The following is a 19,195-nucleotide window of genomic DNA, read 5'->3' on the forward strand; positions in this document are numbered from 1 at the left end:
TGTTCCTGTGCATGAGCCCTAACTCAGCAAACTACGTGTTACAGAGGACAGCCGGCCTGTATGTGCCCCCAGAAACCTGCTTCAATATTATACTTGAGGGTCTTGCTGCCACTGCTGTGGGGGCCACAGTATTTGCTCGTAGCCACCAGAGTGAATTTTTCCGGTGGGCCAGTCCGACACCGACAGTGTACACAGCGATCCCTCCAGAGGGCGGGCCCCGGCTGCAGACGGTATTACCGGGGGCGCCGCTCATATTACAGGACCGTACAGCCGCTCCTCCCAGTGCGCCCGGGATCACACCAGCGCCCCCTGCTGCTAGTGGGGATCCAGTGCATGTAGTGTGGTTACCGTTACCGGAGCGTCTCTTCCTCCGCAGAAGATGGCGGAACTGTCTCCGGTGCTACAGCCGCACAGGGATGGAGGCAGCCGGCTCGGCTACACCTTGTTCCCCAGCTCGGAGTGCGAATCTGAAGCCGAGCTGTCCCTGAGCTTGGCCCGGACCAAGACCCGCTCGTACGGCAGCACGGCCAGCGTGACGGCGCCCTGGGCTGAGCGGCTCATCGAGCATGAGGTCGGCCCCAGCGACACCCTGCAGGGCATCGCCCTCAAGTACGGGGTGACGGTAAGTGGCGGCGCGGGCCTAGCTGAGGGTCTGCACCTCCAGGCCCGGTTCACACCTTGCGTTTTGGTCTAGAGTTGTAAATGTGCTAGGCGGATCCTGTGAATCTGATTCGGGGCACAGTTAGCATGCCTGTCTATTTGGTTGGCACCTATGTCGGTGTGCCAGGCCGGTGTGGAGTGGGTCTGTCCCCTCCCCCTCTATTGCGGGTGTTCCGCTAAGGCTCTGTTCACACTTGGCACAAGGCAGTGCTGCCCCCTGGACCCCACTGTGTAAGACTGTGTTCACATTGCATTATTGGCCTCCAAACGAAAGGAAGAGGCCTCGTCTAAGGAATGTCGTACTGCGGCGTCCATCATCGGCGGAGGCCAGTAATCTGAACACAGCCTTAGGCCTCATGCACACCGCCTTTGGGCAGCCATGGCCGCATTGAGGCCCGCAAACGGCAGGTCAGCGATCCACGGCCGCCGGCCATGTGCCCCCTGCATCACGGATGTGGACCTATTCACTTGAATGGGTCCGGAGATACGGAACACCGGCAGCACTACGGAGTGCCTCTGTGGTGTTTCTTTCCGTTGTTCCGCACCACAAATAAATATGACACGTCAGACAGACCACGGACCCATTCAAGTTGATGTTGCCCGTGCATTGGGGACCGCAATTGGGGTCCCCAATGCACGGAACGGTTGCACAACAGCTGTGTGCATGAGGCCTTCTAATGGGGTCCATTGGATTTCCCTCTTTGTCCTCCATGTTGATGGTTGCGCGGTTCTTCTTTCCAAATCTGCCAGAATGTGGTGGTCCCTCGCTGAGCGCTATCAGTAAGATGAAGGGGGGGGATCGGTCTTCGTAGAAAAGTCACCTGACCGCTCTTACAGAAGAGGAGAGGCCGGTGTCAGAGTTGGAGATTTTGATATTGATGGCTGATCCTCAGGATAGATTATTGGTATCAGATTGGCGGGGGTCCGACTCACAGCTCTTCCCACCGATCAGCTTTTTGGAGATGGAGAACCACAGCCTCTTCCTAGGTGATGTGATGTCACGTTCTTCACGCCTACGTGTAGTCACTCATTGAAGTGTAATACCAAGAACGGCCACTACACAATGTGCAGCGCTGTGCTGGGTGAGCTGATCGGCGGGGGTCCCGGGTGTCGTGCCCCTGCCAATTTGATATTATCTATCCTGAGGATGAGTCATCGGTGTCAGATTCTTATAAAACCCCTTTATAACGTCCCCCCCCATAATGTGTGAATACAGGAGAAACTCGAAAAATTAGAATATCGTGCAAAGTTAATTTATTTCAGTAATGCAACTTATAAGATGAAACTAACACATGAGACTCATTACATGCAAAGCGAGATATTTCAAGCCTTTATTTCTTATAATTTGGATGATTATGGCTTACAGCTTATGAAACCCCAAAGTCACAATCTCAGGTCCCCTTTACTCAGGAGATTATGGATTAATAGTAGTGTTGAGCGAACTTCTGTTTTAAGTTCGGCGTCTAAAGTTCGGCTTCCGGTTAGCGGAGAATCCCGATATGGATTCCGAATTCCGTTGTGGTCCGTGGTAGCGGAATCAATAATCGGCCATTATTGATTCCGCTACCACGGACCACAACGGAATTCGGAATCCATATTGGGATTCTCCGCTAACCGGAAGCCGAACTTTAGACGCCGAACTTAAAACAGAAGTTCGCTCAACACTAGTTATTAGCTGACTAGAGTGTGACACTTTGAGCCTAGAATACTGAACCTTTTCACAAAATTCTAATTTTAAGTTGCATTACTGAAATAAATGGACTTTTGCACAATTTTTTGAGTTTCACCTGTATGTACTCCACTGCTTCATTCTCATTGGGAACTCGATGACCTCCATTTTTATTACTAGGGGTCCCAATATGATGCGCCTATTTCCTATCCTATGGAGAAGCCCTATAATGGTTATGTCCACCTTTTTGGAGCTTCTTAAGGGGCCTCTACATAGGAGTAAGGTCAGCGAGACCATCTGGCCGAGTCTGGAGGATGGATTTCAGATAAGATCCCGGAGCTGCTGCTTCCCCTCCCCCTATAGAGAACACTGAAGGGGGAGCCCAGCCCATGTCTGTGGCCCCTTTAAAATAAACAAATGAAGCTACTTTGCAAATAGCAGTGATAACAATGTTTACCAGTCTGTGCCCACAACTACTCTACAGACTGAAGTCCATGGTGCCTAGTGAGGTACAGTTTCTCATCGGGGGCGCCAGTTTATCCCTGGTGACCATTAGAAAGTGGCAGCGATACAAGGACAGTGCCCTTTCAGCGTCTGTCAGGTCAGATCTGGGGGGTTTTCAGAACCGCATGGCTGCCTGCTGGGTATGGCGGGACACTTCAGGGAAGACTGTCAGAGCCAATAGTTCCTAGGGTGCTATTAGTTTGGTTCTGGTGACACCCGGGAGTTGATGCCCCACTGATCTACACGTTGATGGCATAGTCTAGCTCTGTTCTATTAGGTTCTGTTACAGGGGATTTCTGAGATTCTGGTATTGATGACCCATCCTTAGGATAGGCCTCAGTATCTGGTAGATGGGGGTCCATCACGTGGGCCCCCCGCCAATCTCTCACTTCAATGAGTGCCATCACAGCTTATCAAGCAGTGTGCCACCCATAGGCCCTATCCTAAGTGCGAGGCATCAGTATAAAGCTCCTGGAAATCCCCTTTAATTACTAATATTTGAGGCTCCCGCTCTATAGCCCACATCATTTACTATGCAGTTTAAACCAGATTTTTGCTTAAAGGGGTTGTCTCCTCATGGACAATGGGGGCATATCACTAGGATACGCCCCCATTGTCTTATAGGTGTGGGTCCCTGCACCTATATCGAGAAGGGAGCCCCGAAAGTGAAGAAGGGTGCACTACACATACGCAGCCGCCCTCCATTAATTTTATATGAGGCCGGTGAAAATAGCTGGCTCGGCTATTTCCGTCTGCCTCATAGAAATGAATAGGGGCAGGGGGCATGCGTAGTATGCTCCCATTCACTTCTCTGGGGAGCCGGCTTGGAAATGGCCGGACCGGAGTCCTCCAGCCACCACCTTGCCGGGCTCTGTTCTCGATATAGGTAGGACCCGCACCAATAAGAATTATGATGTGCGGCAAATGTGTGAAGATTTGACTTTTCTTGGCACTTGCTACAGTTAAAAACGTGGACGTGGTCTTCAGTGAGTAGGCATGGACAGATTTGGTAAAGTCATATTATTATTATTATTATTATTTTTATTTTTTTCTCGGACTGGTAGAAGAAGCCCGTAGTGCAAGTGTGGGCTTGTGTGTCTGCCCACAGTATTGTCACTAGTGCTACAATAGAAATCCAATTGACAGCTCACTATACCTGGAAGCGTTGGGCGGGAAGGAGCAATCCTCAAACACCTGGTAATGAGAGAATCCCAGCAACGTTTTTCTTCTGAATTAGTATGCTTTTATTTCATCCACAAATAATGATACAGGACGCGTTTCGGCCCGTCCAGCCTTTCTCAACTGCATAATGTCAGAATAAGGGTACTTTCACACTTGCGGCAGGACGGATCCGACAGGCTGTTCACCCTGTCGGATTCGTCCTTCCGCTATTTCGCCGTGCCGCCGCTCCGTCCCCATTGACTATAATGGGGACGGGGGTGGAGCTCCGGCGCAGCACGGCAAAAGGCTGTTGGACTAAAAGTCCTGCATGTCCGACTTTTTAGTCCGGCGGCCTCTCACCACGAACTGCTGTACTGCACTGGAGCTCCGCTCCGTCCCCAATATAGTCAATGGGGACAGAGTGGCGGCACGGCGAAATAGCGGAAGGACGGATCCGACAGGGTGAACAGCCTGTCAGATCCGTCCTGCCGCTAGTGTGAAAGTACCCTTACCAGAAACAATATCAGGTGTGCTACACTGAGCACCTATATATAATGACATCATCAATTAATCAAAAGAGCAGGAAGTGACATCATGTATGAGAAAAAATAAATAAAAAATCAAATCTACCACATATCAGAGATTTTTCATCCTTGATAACGTCGATCATTGTGATGTGGCTATCTGAAAGAAAAAATACATCATATATTTTAAAAACACATAATTTCATAGTCCCTATTGAGACCTCTGGGTTGTAAAGTGTCTAATGTGTGTATCCAAAAGGCCTCCCCCCTCAGTAACGCTTTTTTTATATCGCGCCCCCCCTTCTCGGTTGGTGAATCTGCTCAATAATCTGATATTTCAACGGTGATATGGAGCGATTGTGGAAATGATATGGTATGGGCAATAGCAGGTTCTTCTTTCGTATTGTCGACTTATGTTTACTGATGCCACACGGGCACTGGATTATGTAAATGACATGAGAGTTTTCGCAGGTATAGAAGCCATTAATCCTTAGGGGTGTGGATGATAAAAGAATTGACCCTTAATCACACTGGAGCACTGCGTGCGGTGTAGACATGGGAATGTCCCTGGTTTCTGTTGTGTCAGGGTTCTCTGTGTATCTGGTCTCTTAATGTTACCAATGTCCGCATGTACCAATCGGTCCCTCAGACTTGGACCGCGTTTATTACAAATTAAAGGGGGATTCTTAAATTCTTTGACTGTGGGGTATGCTTTCTGCAAAATATGCCAGTGTTTGCGTATAATATTATCAAAATGATGGAATTGATGTATAAAAGCTATCCGATTGGTATTCCTGTCTCATCCCCTAGTTGTGATAAAGTCTCATTTCTAGCTGCTGTTGATATCCTCTCTGGATAGCCCCTATCTAGAAATCTAGATGTCATCTCATTCATCCTTAGATCTAGTTGTACTGAATCAGAGACTATCCTTTTAGGGCTCTTTCACACCTGCGTTCTTGTCTTCCGGCATAGAGTTCCGTCGTCGGGGCTCTATGCCGGAAGAATCCTGATCAAGATTATCCCAATGCATTCTGAATGGAGTGAAATCCGTTCAGGATGTCTTCAGTTCCGGAACGGAACGTTTTTTGGCCGGAGAAAATACCGCAGCATGCTGCGCTTTTTGCTCCGGCCAAAAATCCGGAACACTTGCTGCAAGGCCGGATCCAGAATTAATGCCCATTGAAAGGCATTGATCCGGATCCGGCCTTAAGCTAAACGTCGTTTCGGCGCATTTAGCTTTTTCTGAATGGTTACCATGGCTGCCGGGACGCTAAAGTCCTGGCAGCCATGGTAAAGTGTAGTGGGGAGCGGGGGAGCAGTATACTTACCGTCCATGCGGCTCCCGGGGCGCTCCAGAGTGACGTCAGGGCGCCCCACGCGCATGGATCATGTGATCGCATTGGACACGTCATTCTGGAGCGCCCCAGGAGCCGCACGGACTGTAAGTATACCGCTCCCCACTACTACTATGGCAACCAGGACTTTAATAGCGTCCTGGGTGCCATAGTAACACTGAAAGCATTTTGAAGACTGTTCCGTCTTCAAATGCTTTCAGTACACTTGCGTTTTTCCGGATCCGGAGTGTAATTCCGGCAAGTGGAGTGCACGCCGGATCCGGACAACGCAAGTGTGAAAGAGGCCTTAACCCGTAGGTACTGTGACTTGGGGATGGCCTTTTTAAAGAGGAGGGGGTGCGCACTTTGATAATGTAAAATACTGTTTCGGTCTGTCTCTTTTCTATATACAAACCGGATTCCAAAAAAGTTGGGACACTATACAAATCGTGAATAAAAACTGAATGCAATGATGTGGAGGTGCCAACTTCTCATATTTTATTCAGAATAGAACATAAATCACGGAACAAAAGTTTAAACTGAGAAAATGTACCATTTTAAGGGAAAAATATGTTGAATCAGAATTTCATGGTGTCAACAAATCCCCAAAAAGTTGGGACAAGGCCATTTTCACCACTGTGTGGCATCTCCCCTTCTTCTTACAACACTCAACAGACGTCTGGGGACCGAGGAGACCAGTTTCTCAAGTTTAGAAATAGGAATGCTCTCCTATTCTTGTCTAATACAGGCCTCTAACTGTTCAATCGTCTTGGGCCTTCTTTGTTGCACCTTCCTCTTTATGATGCGCCAAATGTTCTCTATAGGTGAAAGATCTGGACTGCAGACTGGCCATTTCAGTACCCGGATCCTTCTCCTACGCAGCCATGATGTTGTGATTGATGCAGAATGTGGTCTGGCATTATCTTGTTGAAAAATGCAGGGTCTTCCCTGAAAGAGATGACGTCTGGATGGGAGCATATGTTGTTCTAGAACCTGAATATATTTTTCTGCATTGATGGTGCCTTTCCAGACATGCAAGCTGCCCATGCCACACGCACTCATGCAACCCCATACCATCAGAGATGCAGGCTTCTGAACTGAGGGTTGATAACAACTTGGGTTGTCCTTGTCCTCTTTAGTCCAGATGACATGGCGTCCCAGATTTCCAAAAAGAACTTAGAATCGTGACTCGTCAGACCACAGAACAGTCTTCCATTTTGCCACACTCAATTTTTAAATGATCCCTGGCCCAGTGAAAACGCCTGAGCTTGTGGATCTTGCTTAGAAATGGCTTCTTCTTTGCACTGTAGAGTTTCAGCTGGCAACGGCGGATGGCACGGTGGATTGTGTTCACTGACAATGGTTTCTGGAAGTATTCCTGAGCCCATTCTGTGATTTCCTTTACAGTAGCATTCCTGTTTGTGGTGCAGTGTCGTTTAAGGGCCCGGAGATCACGGGCATCCAGTATGGTTTTACGGCCTTAACCCTTACGCACAGAGATTGTTCCAGATTCTCTGAATCTTCGGATGATGTTATGCACAGTTGATGATGATAGATGCAAAGTCTTTGCAATTTTTCGCTGGGTAACACCTTTCTGATATTGCTCCACTATCTTTCTGCGCAACATTGTGGGAATTGGTGATCCTCTACCCATCTTGGCTTCTAAGAGACACTGCCACTCTGAGAAGCTCTTTTTATACCCAATCATGTTGCCAATTGACCTAATTAGTGTTAATTGGTCTTCCAGCTCTTCGTTATGCTCAAATTTACTTTTTCCAGCCTCTTATTGCTACTTGTCCCAACTTTTTGGGGATTTGTTGACACCGTGAAAATTGGAATCAACTTATTTTTCCTTTAAAATGATACATTTACTCGGATTAAACGTTTGATCTTTCATCTACGTTCTATTACAAATAAAATATTGACATTTGCCATCTCCACATCATTGCATTCAGTTTTTATTCACAATTTGTTTAGTGTCCCAACTTTTTTGGAATCCTGTTTGTAAATCCGAATATAAATATCTTTTTTTAATGATCATGGTGTCTAAGAAATTAATAGTGTTGATCATACACCATAGTGAACCTTAACTCCTCCCAGATACCATTCAAGTGTTCACAGAACCCCACGAGGGGCTCGAGTGCCCCCGCACTGTCATCAATAAATCTCTTCCATATGTGTACATATCTCTGGAAATCCTCATGTGTATAGATATATTTTGTTTCAAAAGACGACCTATAAGCATTTGCCCAGGGCGGGGCCACATTCGAGCCCATCGCGGTCCCGCGGCACTGTAAATAGAATCGGTCGCCAAAAAGGAAATAATTCTCATGTAACACCAAATGCAATAAATCCATAAAAAATGCCTGTTGTTCACTGGAGTAATCACTAGATTGCAATAACTCCTTTGTGGCCTCCATACCCTTTCTATGTTCAATAGAGGTATATAGGGTGACCAGCCAACAATCCTCCGGAATATCATGTAATTCCCGTAAGATCTTCAAAAAGTGTGAATGATAAATCTTAGGTGGTGTATAAGTACTCTTAACCCTTAGGGCAAAGTCAGCTAATGGCAACACACCATGTACATTTCCACTCCGGTCCCCTCCTATAGAAGGGGCAGTCGCTGATTCCCTTGTGAGGAAATGTGCTTTAAGCCGGACCTTCCGAAACAGTTGCTGCAAGTTTATGTCCATTTGAAATGTATCAAATCGGCTGATTGGACTAAATGAAAGTCCGTTCTCCAGAAATTTTACAGTGTTGCAGTCTAATGGTTTGGAGGATAAGTTAATAATCAAGGAGGGTTTCCTACCTGAGACCTCGTTTGTACGCTCGATGTCAGCGCTCGTTCCGGACCTCCGGACTTTCATTTAGTCCAATCAGCCGATTTGATACATTTCAAATGAACATAAACTTGCAGCAACTGTTTCGGAAGGTCCGGCTTAAAGCACATTTCCTCACAAGGGAATCAGCGACTGCCCCTTCTATAGGAGGGGACCGGAGTGGAAATGTACATGGTGTGTTGCCATTAGCTGACTTTGCCCTAAGGGTTAAGAGTACTTATACACCACCTAAGATTTATCATTCACACTTTTTGAAGATCTTACGGGAATTACATGATATTCCGGAGGATTGTTGGCTGGTCACCCTATATACCTCTATTGAACATAGAAAGGGTATGGAGGCCACAAAGGAGTTATTGCAATCTAGTGATTACTCCAGTGAACAACAGGCATTTTTTATGGATTTATTGCATTTGGTGTTACATGAGAATTATTTCCTTTTTGGCGACCGATTCTATTTACAGTGCCGCGGGACCGCGATGGGCTCGAATGTGGCCCCGCCCTACGCAAATGCTTAAAGGTCGTCTTTTGAAACAAAATATATCTATACACATGAGGATTTCCAGAGATATGTACACATATGGAAGAGATTTATTGATGACAGTGCGGGGGCACTCGAGCCCCTCGTGGGGTTCTGTGAACACTTGAATGGTATCTGGGAGGAAAAAGGTTCACTATGATGTATGTTCAACACTATTAATTTCTTAGACACCATGATCATTAAAAAAGATGGATATTTATATAGAAAAGAGACCGACAGAAACAGTATTTTACATTATCAAAGTGCGCACACCCCCTTTGAAAAAGGCCATCCCCAAGTCACAGTACCTACGGGTTAAAAGGATAGTCTCTGATTCAGTACAACTAGATCTAAGGATGAATGAGATGACATCTAGATTTATAGATAGGGGCTATCCAGAGAGGATATCAACAGCAGCTAGAAATGAGACTTTATCACAACTAGGGGATGAGACAGGAATACCAATCGGATAGCTTTTATACATCAATTCCATCATTTTGATAATATTATACGCAAACACAAGCATATTTTGCAGAAAGCATACCCCACAGTCGAAGAATATTCGGTCCAAGTCTGAGGGACCGATTGGTACATGCGGACATTGGTAACATTAAGAGACCAGATACACAGAGACCCCTGACACAACAGAAACCAGGGACATCCCCATATCTACACCGCCCGCAGTGCTCCAGTGTGATTAAGGGTTAATTCTTTTAACATCCACACCCCTAAGGATTAATGGCTTCTATACCTGCGACACCTCTAATGTCATTTACATAATCCAGTGCCCGTGTGGCCTTCTCTATGTAGGGAAACGATGCAATCTGTCAAGGATCGCATCAGTAAACATAAGTCGCCAATACGAAAGAAGAACCTGCTATTGCCCATACCATATCATTTCCACAATCGCTCCATATCACAGTTAAAATATCATATTATTGAGCAGATTCACCAACTGAGAAGGGGGGGGGGGGCGATATAAAAAAAGCGTTACTGAGGGGGGAGGCCTTTTGGATACACACATTAGACACTTTACAACCCAGAGGTCTCAATAGGGACTATGAAATTATGTGTTTTTAAAATATATGATGTATTTTTTCTTTCAGATAGCCACATCACAATGATCGACGTTATCAAGGATGAAAAATCTCTGTTATGTGGTAGATTTGATTTTTTTTTTTTCTCATACATGATGTCACTTCCTGCTCTTTTGATTATTGAATATATTAGTGTTTCTGGTTATTCTGACATTATGCAGTTGAGAAAGGCTGGACGGGCTGAAACACGTCCTGTATCATATTATTTGTGGATGAAATAAAAGCATACTAATTCAGAAGAAAAACGTTGCTGGGATTCTCTCATTACCACTAGTGCTACAATGTCATATCTTCTGTTGGGGTGTATGGACAGGGGTTCTGATGGCGCAGCTTTTTAGCAGAGCTTCCTCACCCTCTGCTCAGGGCTGGAGAGGGATGGTTTACAGTCTGGAATGTGAGAGGCAGTGACGTCACCGCCCTCCCCAGATGTCCGTCTCCCCTCTGCTGTGCACTGTACCTCCTCAGAATAGAGACAGAGGGAACAATAGACCTGTCCTCCTGTCATCAATCCTCTACCGGTGACCCAGAGGTGATAATAACATATCCCTGTACTCAGCCGCTTTTCTTTTTCCAGGCTGCAGTGTGGCCTGTGGGCACTAGATGGCAGCACATGTGGGAACTGCTGTGCTTCAGTATTTACATGACAAAGTCGAAAATAAAAGCCAAAACTATGTAAGCAGTCATGTGTTCCGAAAATATTTACAGGATGCCAGGTGTTCCTTGTGCTGCCCATACTAACGGCATTATACAGGTGAAACTCGAAAAATTTGAATATCGTGCAAAGTTCATTTATTTCAGTAATGCAACTTAAAAGGTGAAACTAATATATGAGATTCATTACATGCAAAGCGAGATATTTCAAGCCTTTATTGGTTATAATTTGGATGATTATGGCTTATAGCTTATGAAACCCCAAAGTCACAATCTCAGGTCCCCTTTGCTCAGGGGGTATGGGTTAATTATCTGACTAGAGTGTGACACTGAGCCTAGAATACTGAACCTTTTCACAATATTCTAATTTTAAGTTGCATTACTGAAATAAATGAACTTTTGCACGATATAAAAAATTTTCAAGTTTCACCTGTAAAGTAGAGACAGGTGAGTTGATTTTAGCGGTCTGCCATTTATAAGTTAAAAGTACGTAGGGGTGTGGACTGCCCGCTGATGGCCCAGGCCTCCTAACTTGCTAGCTCTGCACCAGACATCCAAAAGCGGCTCACGTAGGACTTTCAAGTGAAACTTTAGAGACCCCTAAGTGACCAGAAGTTTCTCCTAATATGTGGAAGCTAAGGAAAAGGCAAGCGCCAAAGAAACTCACTGAGTTCTTTGTTTGACCAGCGACTGCCAGTCCGGGTTACTCCGGTTCACCGCCCTCGGCTCATTCGGCTGCAGTCTCCTCTGCTTTATTGCCAGAGACTTCCCCGGACATAGTGGATCCTTTACCATCGGGGGTCACCCTCCCGCTAACAGAAGGCGCCATGCGCGCTCCATGTTGGAATCGCTACGCTCCTCCCTCAAGGATGACATCATGGGTCTCCTGAAGGAATTTAGGCGCGAACTCCAGAGTCTGGTCGAACACACCTCGCATATGGAAGGGAAGATGGCGGAGTTCGCCACATCCCACAAACGCATTAAGTGCCTCATGAGCATCAATCAAAGATGACCTGGTAGCTCTCAGGAGCAAGATGCAAGATTTGGAAGATCGTCACAAGCGAAACAACGTGAGACTATGTGGAGTTCCAGAGTCAGTTAAATCTAAGGCTTTGGAGTCGCTCCTTAAAGGTCTACTCAAAGAAGCTATGCCTAATGTGTCCGAAATGGATCTAATTATTGACCGCATACTTCGCATCCCAAAACCTAAAGGATTGGATCCCTTGCTGCCACGCGACATTGTGGCACAAATGCACTTCTATCAAGTAAAGGAGATGTTCCTGAGGGCCCTGAGGCTGAACCCTACTCCTACAGCTTTATTTGAAGGCATTTCTGTATTCCCCCGACCTGTCTGCAGCCAGTTTGGCAAAAAGAAGGGAATTTGCTCAAGTCACTAAAATACTACGTGATCAACACATCCGATACCGCTGGGGTTTGCCCGTCAAGCTTCTGATTATGCATGAAGGAAAACAACATGTCTGCATCTCCCCTCAAGAGGCGGCACACAATCTGCACAACTGGGGACTGCTCCCTAATCTACCTTACCATACAAGGAAGCTTTCCCCAAGCCTGATAGGATCATCCCGAAATGGGAGTTCCTTGGATCCTCCCTAAAGTTCTGAAGGATGTTTGGGTGTTGGGGCACGTAAGTGACTTCCATCTGCTATACCTCCCCCATTTTGTCTGCTTTTGTTTTTTGGAGGTGATGTTTCTCCCTCTGAGCAGACACCTTGGTATACCCCACCTTTTATTCTACCCTATGTTTGTCTTTGACCGTTACAATTTTGTACAACGAGATCATTTTTTGTTTCCCGTCAGTTTTGGTCTTCTTTTTTTTTTTTCTTTTTTATGTTATCTTTACAGGTGTTCTTGGGTCTCAAAGTTCAGAGCATCTCTCTGATTATATTTTTCTATCGCACCGTAATGCTCTACATGTTTACAAATGCTTATATATAATAAGTTCCCTAATCTCTCAGTATGGGGTTAAAGATCTATTCTAATAATGTGCGAGGTCTGAATTCACCATTCAGGCGCTCTGAACTCTGGTCTGACGTACTAAAGTCCAGATGCGACGTGGCCCTGATTCAGAAATCTCATCTACTGGAATCTGATCAGCATGGGTGGTGATACATCATTACATGACTTCTGGAGATATCAGCATGGCGGTGAACGTGATTTTACACATATCTCATCGCAGTCCCGCATTGACTATTTTCTAGTTTCGAGAAATCTATTGCATAAGGTGGTCAGGTCAGACATTGGGTGTGCTGACCATGCGCCTATATCACTTGAAATTGGTAGTGGTCTCCCTAACCACTTACGCCCACAGTGGAGGCTTAACCCATACTTGCTTAAGAATGAAAAGAGCGTGGAGGAATATAGCGCCCATATGCAGGAATTCTTCAGCTTCAATGATGCATCGGAGGTATCTATCTCAACCCTGTGGCTAGCACACAAGGCGTATGAGAGGGATCTTGTTACAATCAGCTGCACGCCTCAAGAAAAACGGAGAGCGACAGTTATCGGAAGCCGTATTAAAGCTTGAAGAGGCAAACAGCTTTTAGAAGTCCTATCCTTCCCCCTCACAACTAGCAGAACTTCAGCGTCTACAACCTTCTCCTGTATAAACATGAAAGAGTATTGAGTCAATTGAAAACATCCTTTGATCATATGGGAGACAGGGCAAGGGCACTACTTGCAAGCAGACTTAGGGTCCATTCACACGTCCGTTTTGGTGTTCCGCATCCGTTCCGATTAAAAACGGAACGTTATGCGGATCCATTCATTTTCAATGGAATCCGCAAATAATCGGAGAGCACTCATGGTGCTCTCCGATTCCGTGATTCCGTTCCGTTCCGTGGGTTCCGTTATTCGGATCCTGGAAAAAAAATATACCCTGTCCTACTATTTGTCCGATTTTGCGTTCCGTCATCCCATTCTAGTCAATGGATCCGTCAAAAAATCGGATGACATGCTAAAAGCATCCTCATGTCATCCAGATTTTTGGATCCGCAAAAAACAGGAACGTTTATCTGGAAAGGTAAAAATACTGACGTGTGAATGCACCCTTAGGCGCAGGGCAGCAGAAACTAGAATAGAGAGACTCCACTATAATGGCTTAGTGATTACACATCCTCAAGAGATTGCAAACGCGTTTGCCTCCTATTATGCTCGCCTGTATAATCTTCGGGATGATGCCTCCACTCCTCAACCCCCTCAGGACAGGATAAGATCCTTCTTGGATCCACTCACTCTCCCCTCCCTTACTGGTGATCAGTTATTGTTTCTAAACAATCCGATATCTGAAGGAGAAATCCTTTTAGCACTCAAAGCCACCCCATTAGGTAAAGCACCAGGCCCAGACTGCTTCATCTCCAATTATTATAAAACTTTCCAAGCACAATTGGTTCCTTACTTGACCAAACTGTACAATGGCTTTCTTTCCACAGGTGCCATTCCCTCGGACATATTAATGGTTACTGTTGTCACACTTCCAAAACCAGGTAAATCCCCTGATAACCCCACAAACTTTCATCCTATATCTCTATTAAATGTGGATTTAAAGCTACCCGTATATGCTAAAATTCTGGCCCCCTGTATTAACACTCTCCTACCCTCTCTAGTAGACTCAGACCAAGTTGGATTTGTTCCTGGGAGACAGTGCAGAGATGGTACTAGGCGCATGGTCAACTTTATTCAGCTAGCGGACAGATCCAGGATCCCCACAGTGTTCGCTTCTCTTGACGCTAAAAAAGCATTTGACAGAGTGCATTGGGGGTTCCTGGATCAGGTCCTGCAAAAGTTTGGCTTTCACGGCCCTGTACTTTCAGTCATCATGGGTTTATATACCAAACCATCTGCTAGAGTGCTGGCCTCTGGTTATCTATCTGACCCCTTCCAAATTTCAAACGGCACCCGGCAGGGTTGCCCGTTGTCACCTTTAATCTTTGCACTGGTCATGGAGCCTCTAGCGGCAATGATCAAGAAATGCCCACAGATCACAAGAATATGAATAGGTGATCTCTCCCATGTCATTGGTTTATATGCCGATGATGTAATCCTTGTACTGACCAATCCTGAGGAACCCTTAACTGCCGTGACTCACATTCTTAGCTCATATTCACACTGTTCCTATTCTAAGCTGAATGTTAAAAAAACCAAGGTTCTAGCCTTCCATGTGCCAGAAGATACCAGAAGCCGGATACAACAGAAATATCTTTTTCAATGGGCTGAGTCTTCCATTACCTACTTAGGAGTGGAGCTGGCCCACTCTGTGGCGGAGACCATGTCCATAAATCTGAGTAATTTAAGGTCTGAATTAAAGCAGGATTATGCCAAAATGGCTCAAGTCCACCTATCCTGGATAGCTCATATCAATGCAGCTAAAATGTTATCCCTTCCTAAAATGCTGTATTGTTTTCAATGTCTTCCACTTCAAATATCTAAAAAGCTAATTGCACAGGTTCCGTCACATCTGATGAGCTTTATATGGGGTAATAACCGCCCTAGAGTATCAAAATTGGCTTTACACCCTCCAATAAGATCTGGGGGACTGGGAGTTCCTGATCTTTATTAATATTATCTGGCCAATGTGGCAGAACAGACACTAGAATGGTGGTCCTCATCCACCTTGCAGAGATGGCTTCAAATTGAGGAGACATATGTCAGGGGGCAGTCTTTGAAAGCTATGTTGGCTGCATATATTATAAAGCGTTATCAGCATAACCTGCTATTGCTAACCATGCAGGCCTCAATGTTTATCTGGGCTCACCTTGTAGACTCCAAAAAACGTTGTCCCATTTCACTAGTCAAATTCCCTTTTACTGCTCTGGGATATCATATCCCTACCATATCCCTCGCAGTATGGGTAACTCAGGGTATCCATTCCATTGGGTGCCTATATGATAAATACTCTCTAGTAGATTTTGCAATACTACATAATAAGTACCTACTCCCAAATAAACTGTTCTATCAATATCTCCAGATACGGCATTTACTACGTTCCCTGCCGTCACCGCCTATGTCAGGAGAATAATTCTCTCAATGCCTTCCTTGATAACCGCAAGGTTCCACGTCCCAAATTATCTACCCTCTAATCCAGTATATTATCCTCCGACACAGAGAGTAAGCAGTCATTCATGTTGAGATGGGAACAGGAAATGGGGAAGTCCTTCTGTATTTCTCAATGGCAGAAGGCCCTCTATTGGTCCTTAAATGCTCCAAAATGTGTCAATCATGTAGCACAAGCGAGGAAAATCCAGTTGCGCTGGTATCCGACCCCTAATAGACTTGCCCATCTGGTTCCCAACTATTCCCCCATTATGCTGGAGGGGATGTGGTGAGATAGGAACCCCACTTCATATGTGGTGGTCGTGTTCATCAGCACCTTTTGGGCTGAAATTATTGATGTTATTAAAGAGGTCACAGCAGAAAACCTTATTCTCTCCTCGGAACTAGCTATTCTGGGTATTGGATTAACAGATATCTCCACTAAATCCGGTGGTCTGTTGCTCACATCCTAAGTGTGGTCCGTAATATTATTGCCTGTCAGTGGAAGTTGGCACAAAGCCCTTCAGTTGCTGAGGTTGTTCAATCGGTTAATTCGCACATGCATTGTGAGATGGTTTTTGCCCCCACCTTAAGCTCCAGGATAGACGCTCAATCAGTGGATTCCTTGGCTTTCCAGTCGCTTTGCAACTGCTGTGCCTGATTAAAAAGCACTTTCTTACATCTGTATTATATTTGCATTTGTATCATACTGCACCTGTATCTTATTACTTTATGATGTACTACATTGCGGCTTCTGATTTATGCTCAAGGACAATGTACTCCTGCTTTAGTTTCCTTGTATTTCTTGTTTGTAACTTTTTTTTTCTTTATTGAAAACTTTAATTAAAAAAACATTGAACCTTATAAGTTAAAAGTAAGTGATTGCCAAGAACTAACATCACAATCATTGCAGACTGGGCCTGGAAAAGAGTCCCGGCCACCTGAGAAGAGTCCTGGTTATTCATGAATTCCTGCCCACCTTCTGATGACTGAGTCTTCTACAGAGTTTTCTCCCTTTCCCTCTAAATTTTTTACTTTTTTCACTTTTTATTTTTAATAACTATTAGATCTCTGCCTCGTGCTTAGCTCAGCATGGAGATTGCCATGGCAGGCCTGGATAGCTTCAGCAGCGCCCAGGCTGCCCTGGCAACCAATTGGTGCCCCCGCAATTTCACTGCGGGGGCTCTGATCGGAAGGCAGAGGTAACCACATCCTTCTGCCTTCACTCACATGTGCCTCGATCAGCGTTGAGGGGGTTAAATTATGGGGACATCGTGATCTCCGCTCCTCGTCAGTGTGGCCGGGTGCTGGCTGTATGATACAGCCGGCACCTGCCACGTATGGAGCGGGCTCGCTGTAGAGGTCCGCTCCATACATCCCCTGCACCACCGTGACGTACCAGTATGTCACTGTGGTTGACTGGGTTAAAGGTATGCTTTACAGCAGTCACCATGAACCATAGACACAGAATAAACAGGAGCTGACCTCTTTGATTTCTATGAGCCAATTTTCTGGACATGACCTGTGCAGAGGTCATTGTGCAGTGAGGGGGAGGAAATCACCTGTTGTGAATGGAGGAGCCTGTTTTATGTGCACATAGGTGCATTCTGTCATTGTAATCTTGCTTGTGATTATAACGAGATGACTGCTGATATGTAATCTTTACAGAACAAGAAGGGCTTAATGGCCAGTGCAAAAATTGCAGATTTTTTTTTTTTAATATAGTGAAACTAAAAAATTAACAAAAAATCTAAAACAATCCCAGATTTACTAATCCCAAAGATGGCATAAACTTAGACCGGCTGTCTAGACCTGCACCAGAGGGTGCTCAGGCTGGAGGATAACTGTGGTGCAGGCATGTGGTACAATTTTAATGCAAAATGGTGCATCATAGGTCCTGGTCCTTTCCTGCAAAGCCCCACCTCCTTGTCAAGCATGTTAGAAAACAGTGTAGATGTGCCAAATTGCGCCACGCTTTAGGCTACTTTCACACTTGCGTTCGGAGCGGATCCGTCTGATGTTTCATCAGACGGATCCGCTCCGATAATGCAGACGTTCGCATCCGTTCAGAACGGATCCGTCTGCATTATAACTTAGAAAATTTTCTAAGTGTGAAAGTTGTCTGAGCGGATCCGTTCAGACTTTACATTGTAAGTCAATGGGGAACGGATCCGCTTGAAGATTGAGCCATATGGTGTCATCTTCAAGCGGATCCGCCCCCATTGACTTACATTGTAAGTCTGGACGGATCCGCTCGCCTCCGCACGGCCAGGTGGACACCCGAACGCTGCAAGCAGCGTTCAGGTGTCCGCTCACTGAGCGGAGCGGAGGCTGAGCGCTGGCAGGCGGATGCATTCTCAGTGGATCCGCCTCCACTGAGAATGCATTGGGGCCAGACGGATGCGTTCGGGGCCGCTCGTGAGCCCCTTCAAACGGTGCGCACGAGCGGACACCCGAACGCTAGTGTGAGGTTATTGGAGCTTATTACATAGCACATATTAGTAAATCTGGGCCAACAAAAAAATGTGTCATCCGAAAATGACCTGTTTAAAACATATTTTTACATTTAAACATATATATTTAGAATTTGTTTATTTTTATTTTCCCTGCAAGTTTCATATAAAAAAATAATAATTATTGTAAAATCCTGCAGCTTTGACACTGGCCGCTAGGCCTATTAATATGTGAAGACTTGCTGTTCTGTGCAAGTAATGGTGATACACTTCAGGTAGTGTGAGCGCTGATGGAAGATAACACGGGCCCAGGCAAACTGAGCGTGGAAGGAATGATCACTGCTGCAGCCGTTCCTCCCTCATTCTTGATGGTCGGCAGCACATCATTGATTACACAGGGAGATCTCGGCATCTTTTTCCCTGATGAATGATGGCGATGAACGATCTTTTGCTTGTTAATCAGAGGCTCCATTTTATACAAGCTGATTATTGAGAACGAGCATTCGTATTCCTAATAATCGTCCAATGTAATAGGGCCTTAACTTTTCAGTATGCTTCTCATTATCCTCACAGGCAGAATTGGAATGAGCGATATCACAGAGTATACGCAGTCCATAATAGGTGATGTCACAGCTTATCTACTCCCTCCTCTGCACAGGTCACAGAGCAGATATACTCCCTTCTGACCTCACAACATGCTCTGTGACATGTGCAGAGGTCGCAGAGCATG

The 19,195-nt window shown here is 45.6% G+C and overlaps 1 protein-coding gene across 1 annotated transcript in view; it reads left to right on the plus strand.

Moving 5' to 3' along the window:
- Window positions 1–226: 226 nt before the first annotated feature.
- The window catches only part of LYSMD2 (LysM domain containing 2), a 47,351-nt gene continuing 28,382 nt past the window's right edge, over window positions 227–19,195 (plus strand). Inside the window, exon 1 of the mRNA XM_040413968.1 lies at window positions 227–622. Coding sequence (XP_040269902.1) covers window positions 380–622 — 243 coding nt within the window. The 5' untranslated portion in view covers window positions 227–379. The remainder of the gene's footprint in view (window positions 623–19,195) is intronic.

The sequence above is a fragment of the Bufo bufo genome, chromosome 1 (genome assembly GCF_905171765.1).
Source record: "Bufo bufo chromosome 1, aBufBuf1.1, whole genome shotgun sequence".
Lineage (NCBI taxonomy): Eukaryota > Metazoa > Chordata > Amphibia > Anura > Bufonidae > Bufo > Bufo bufo.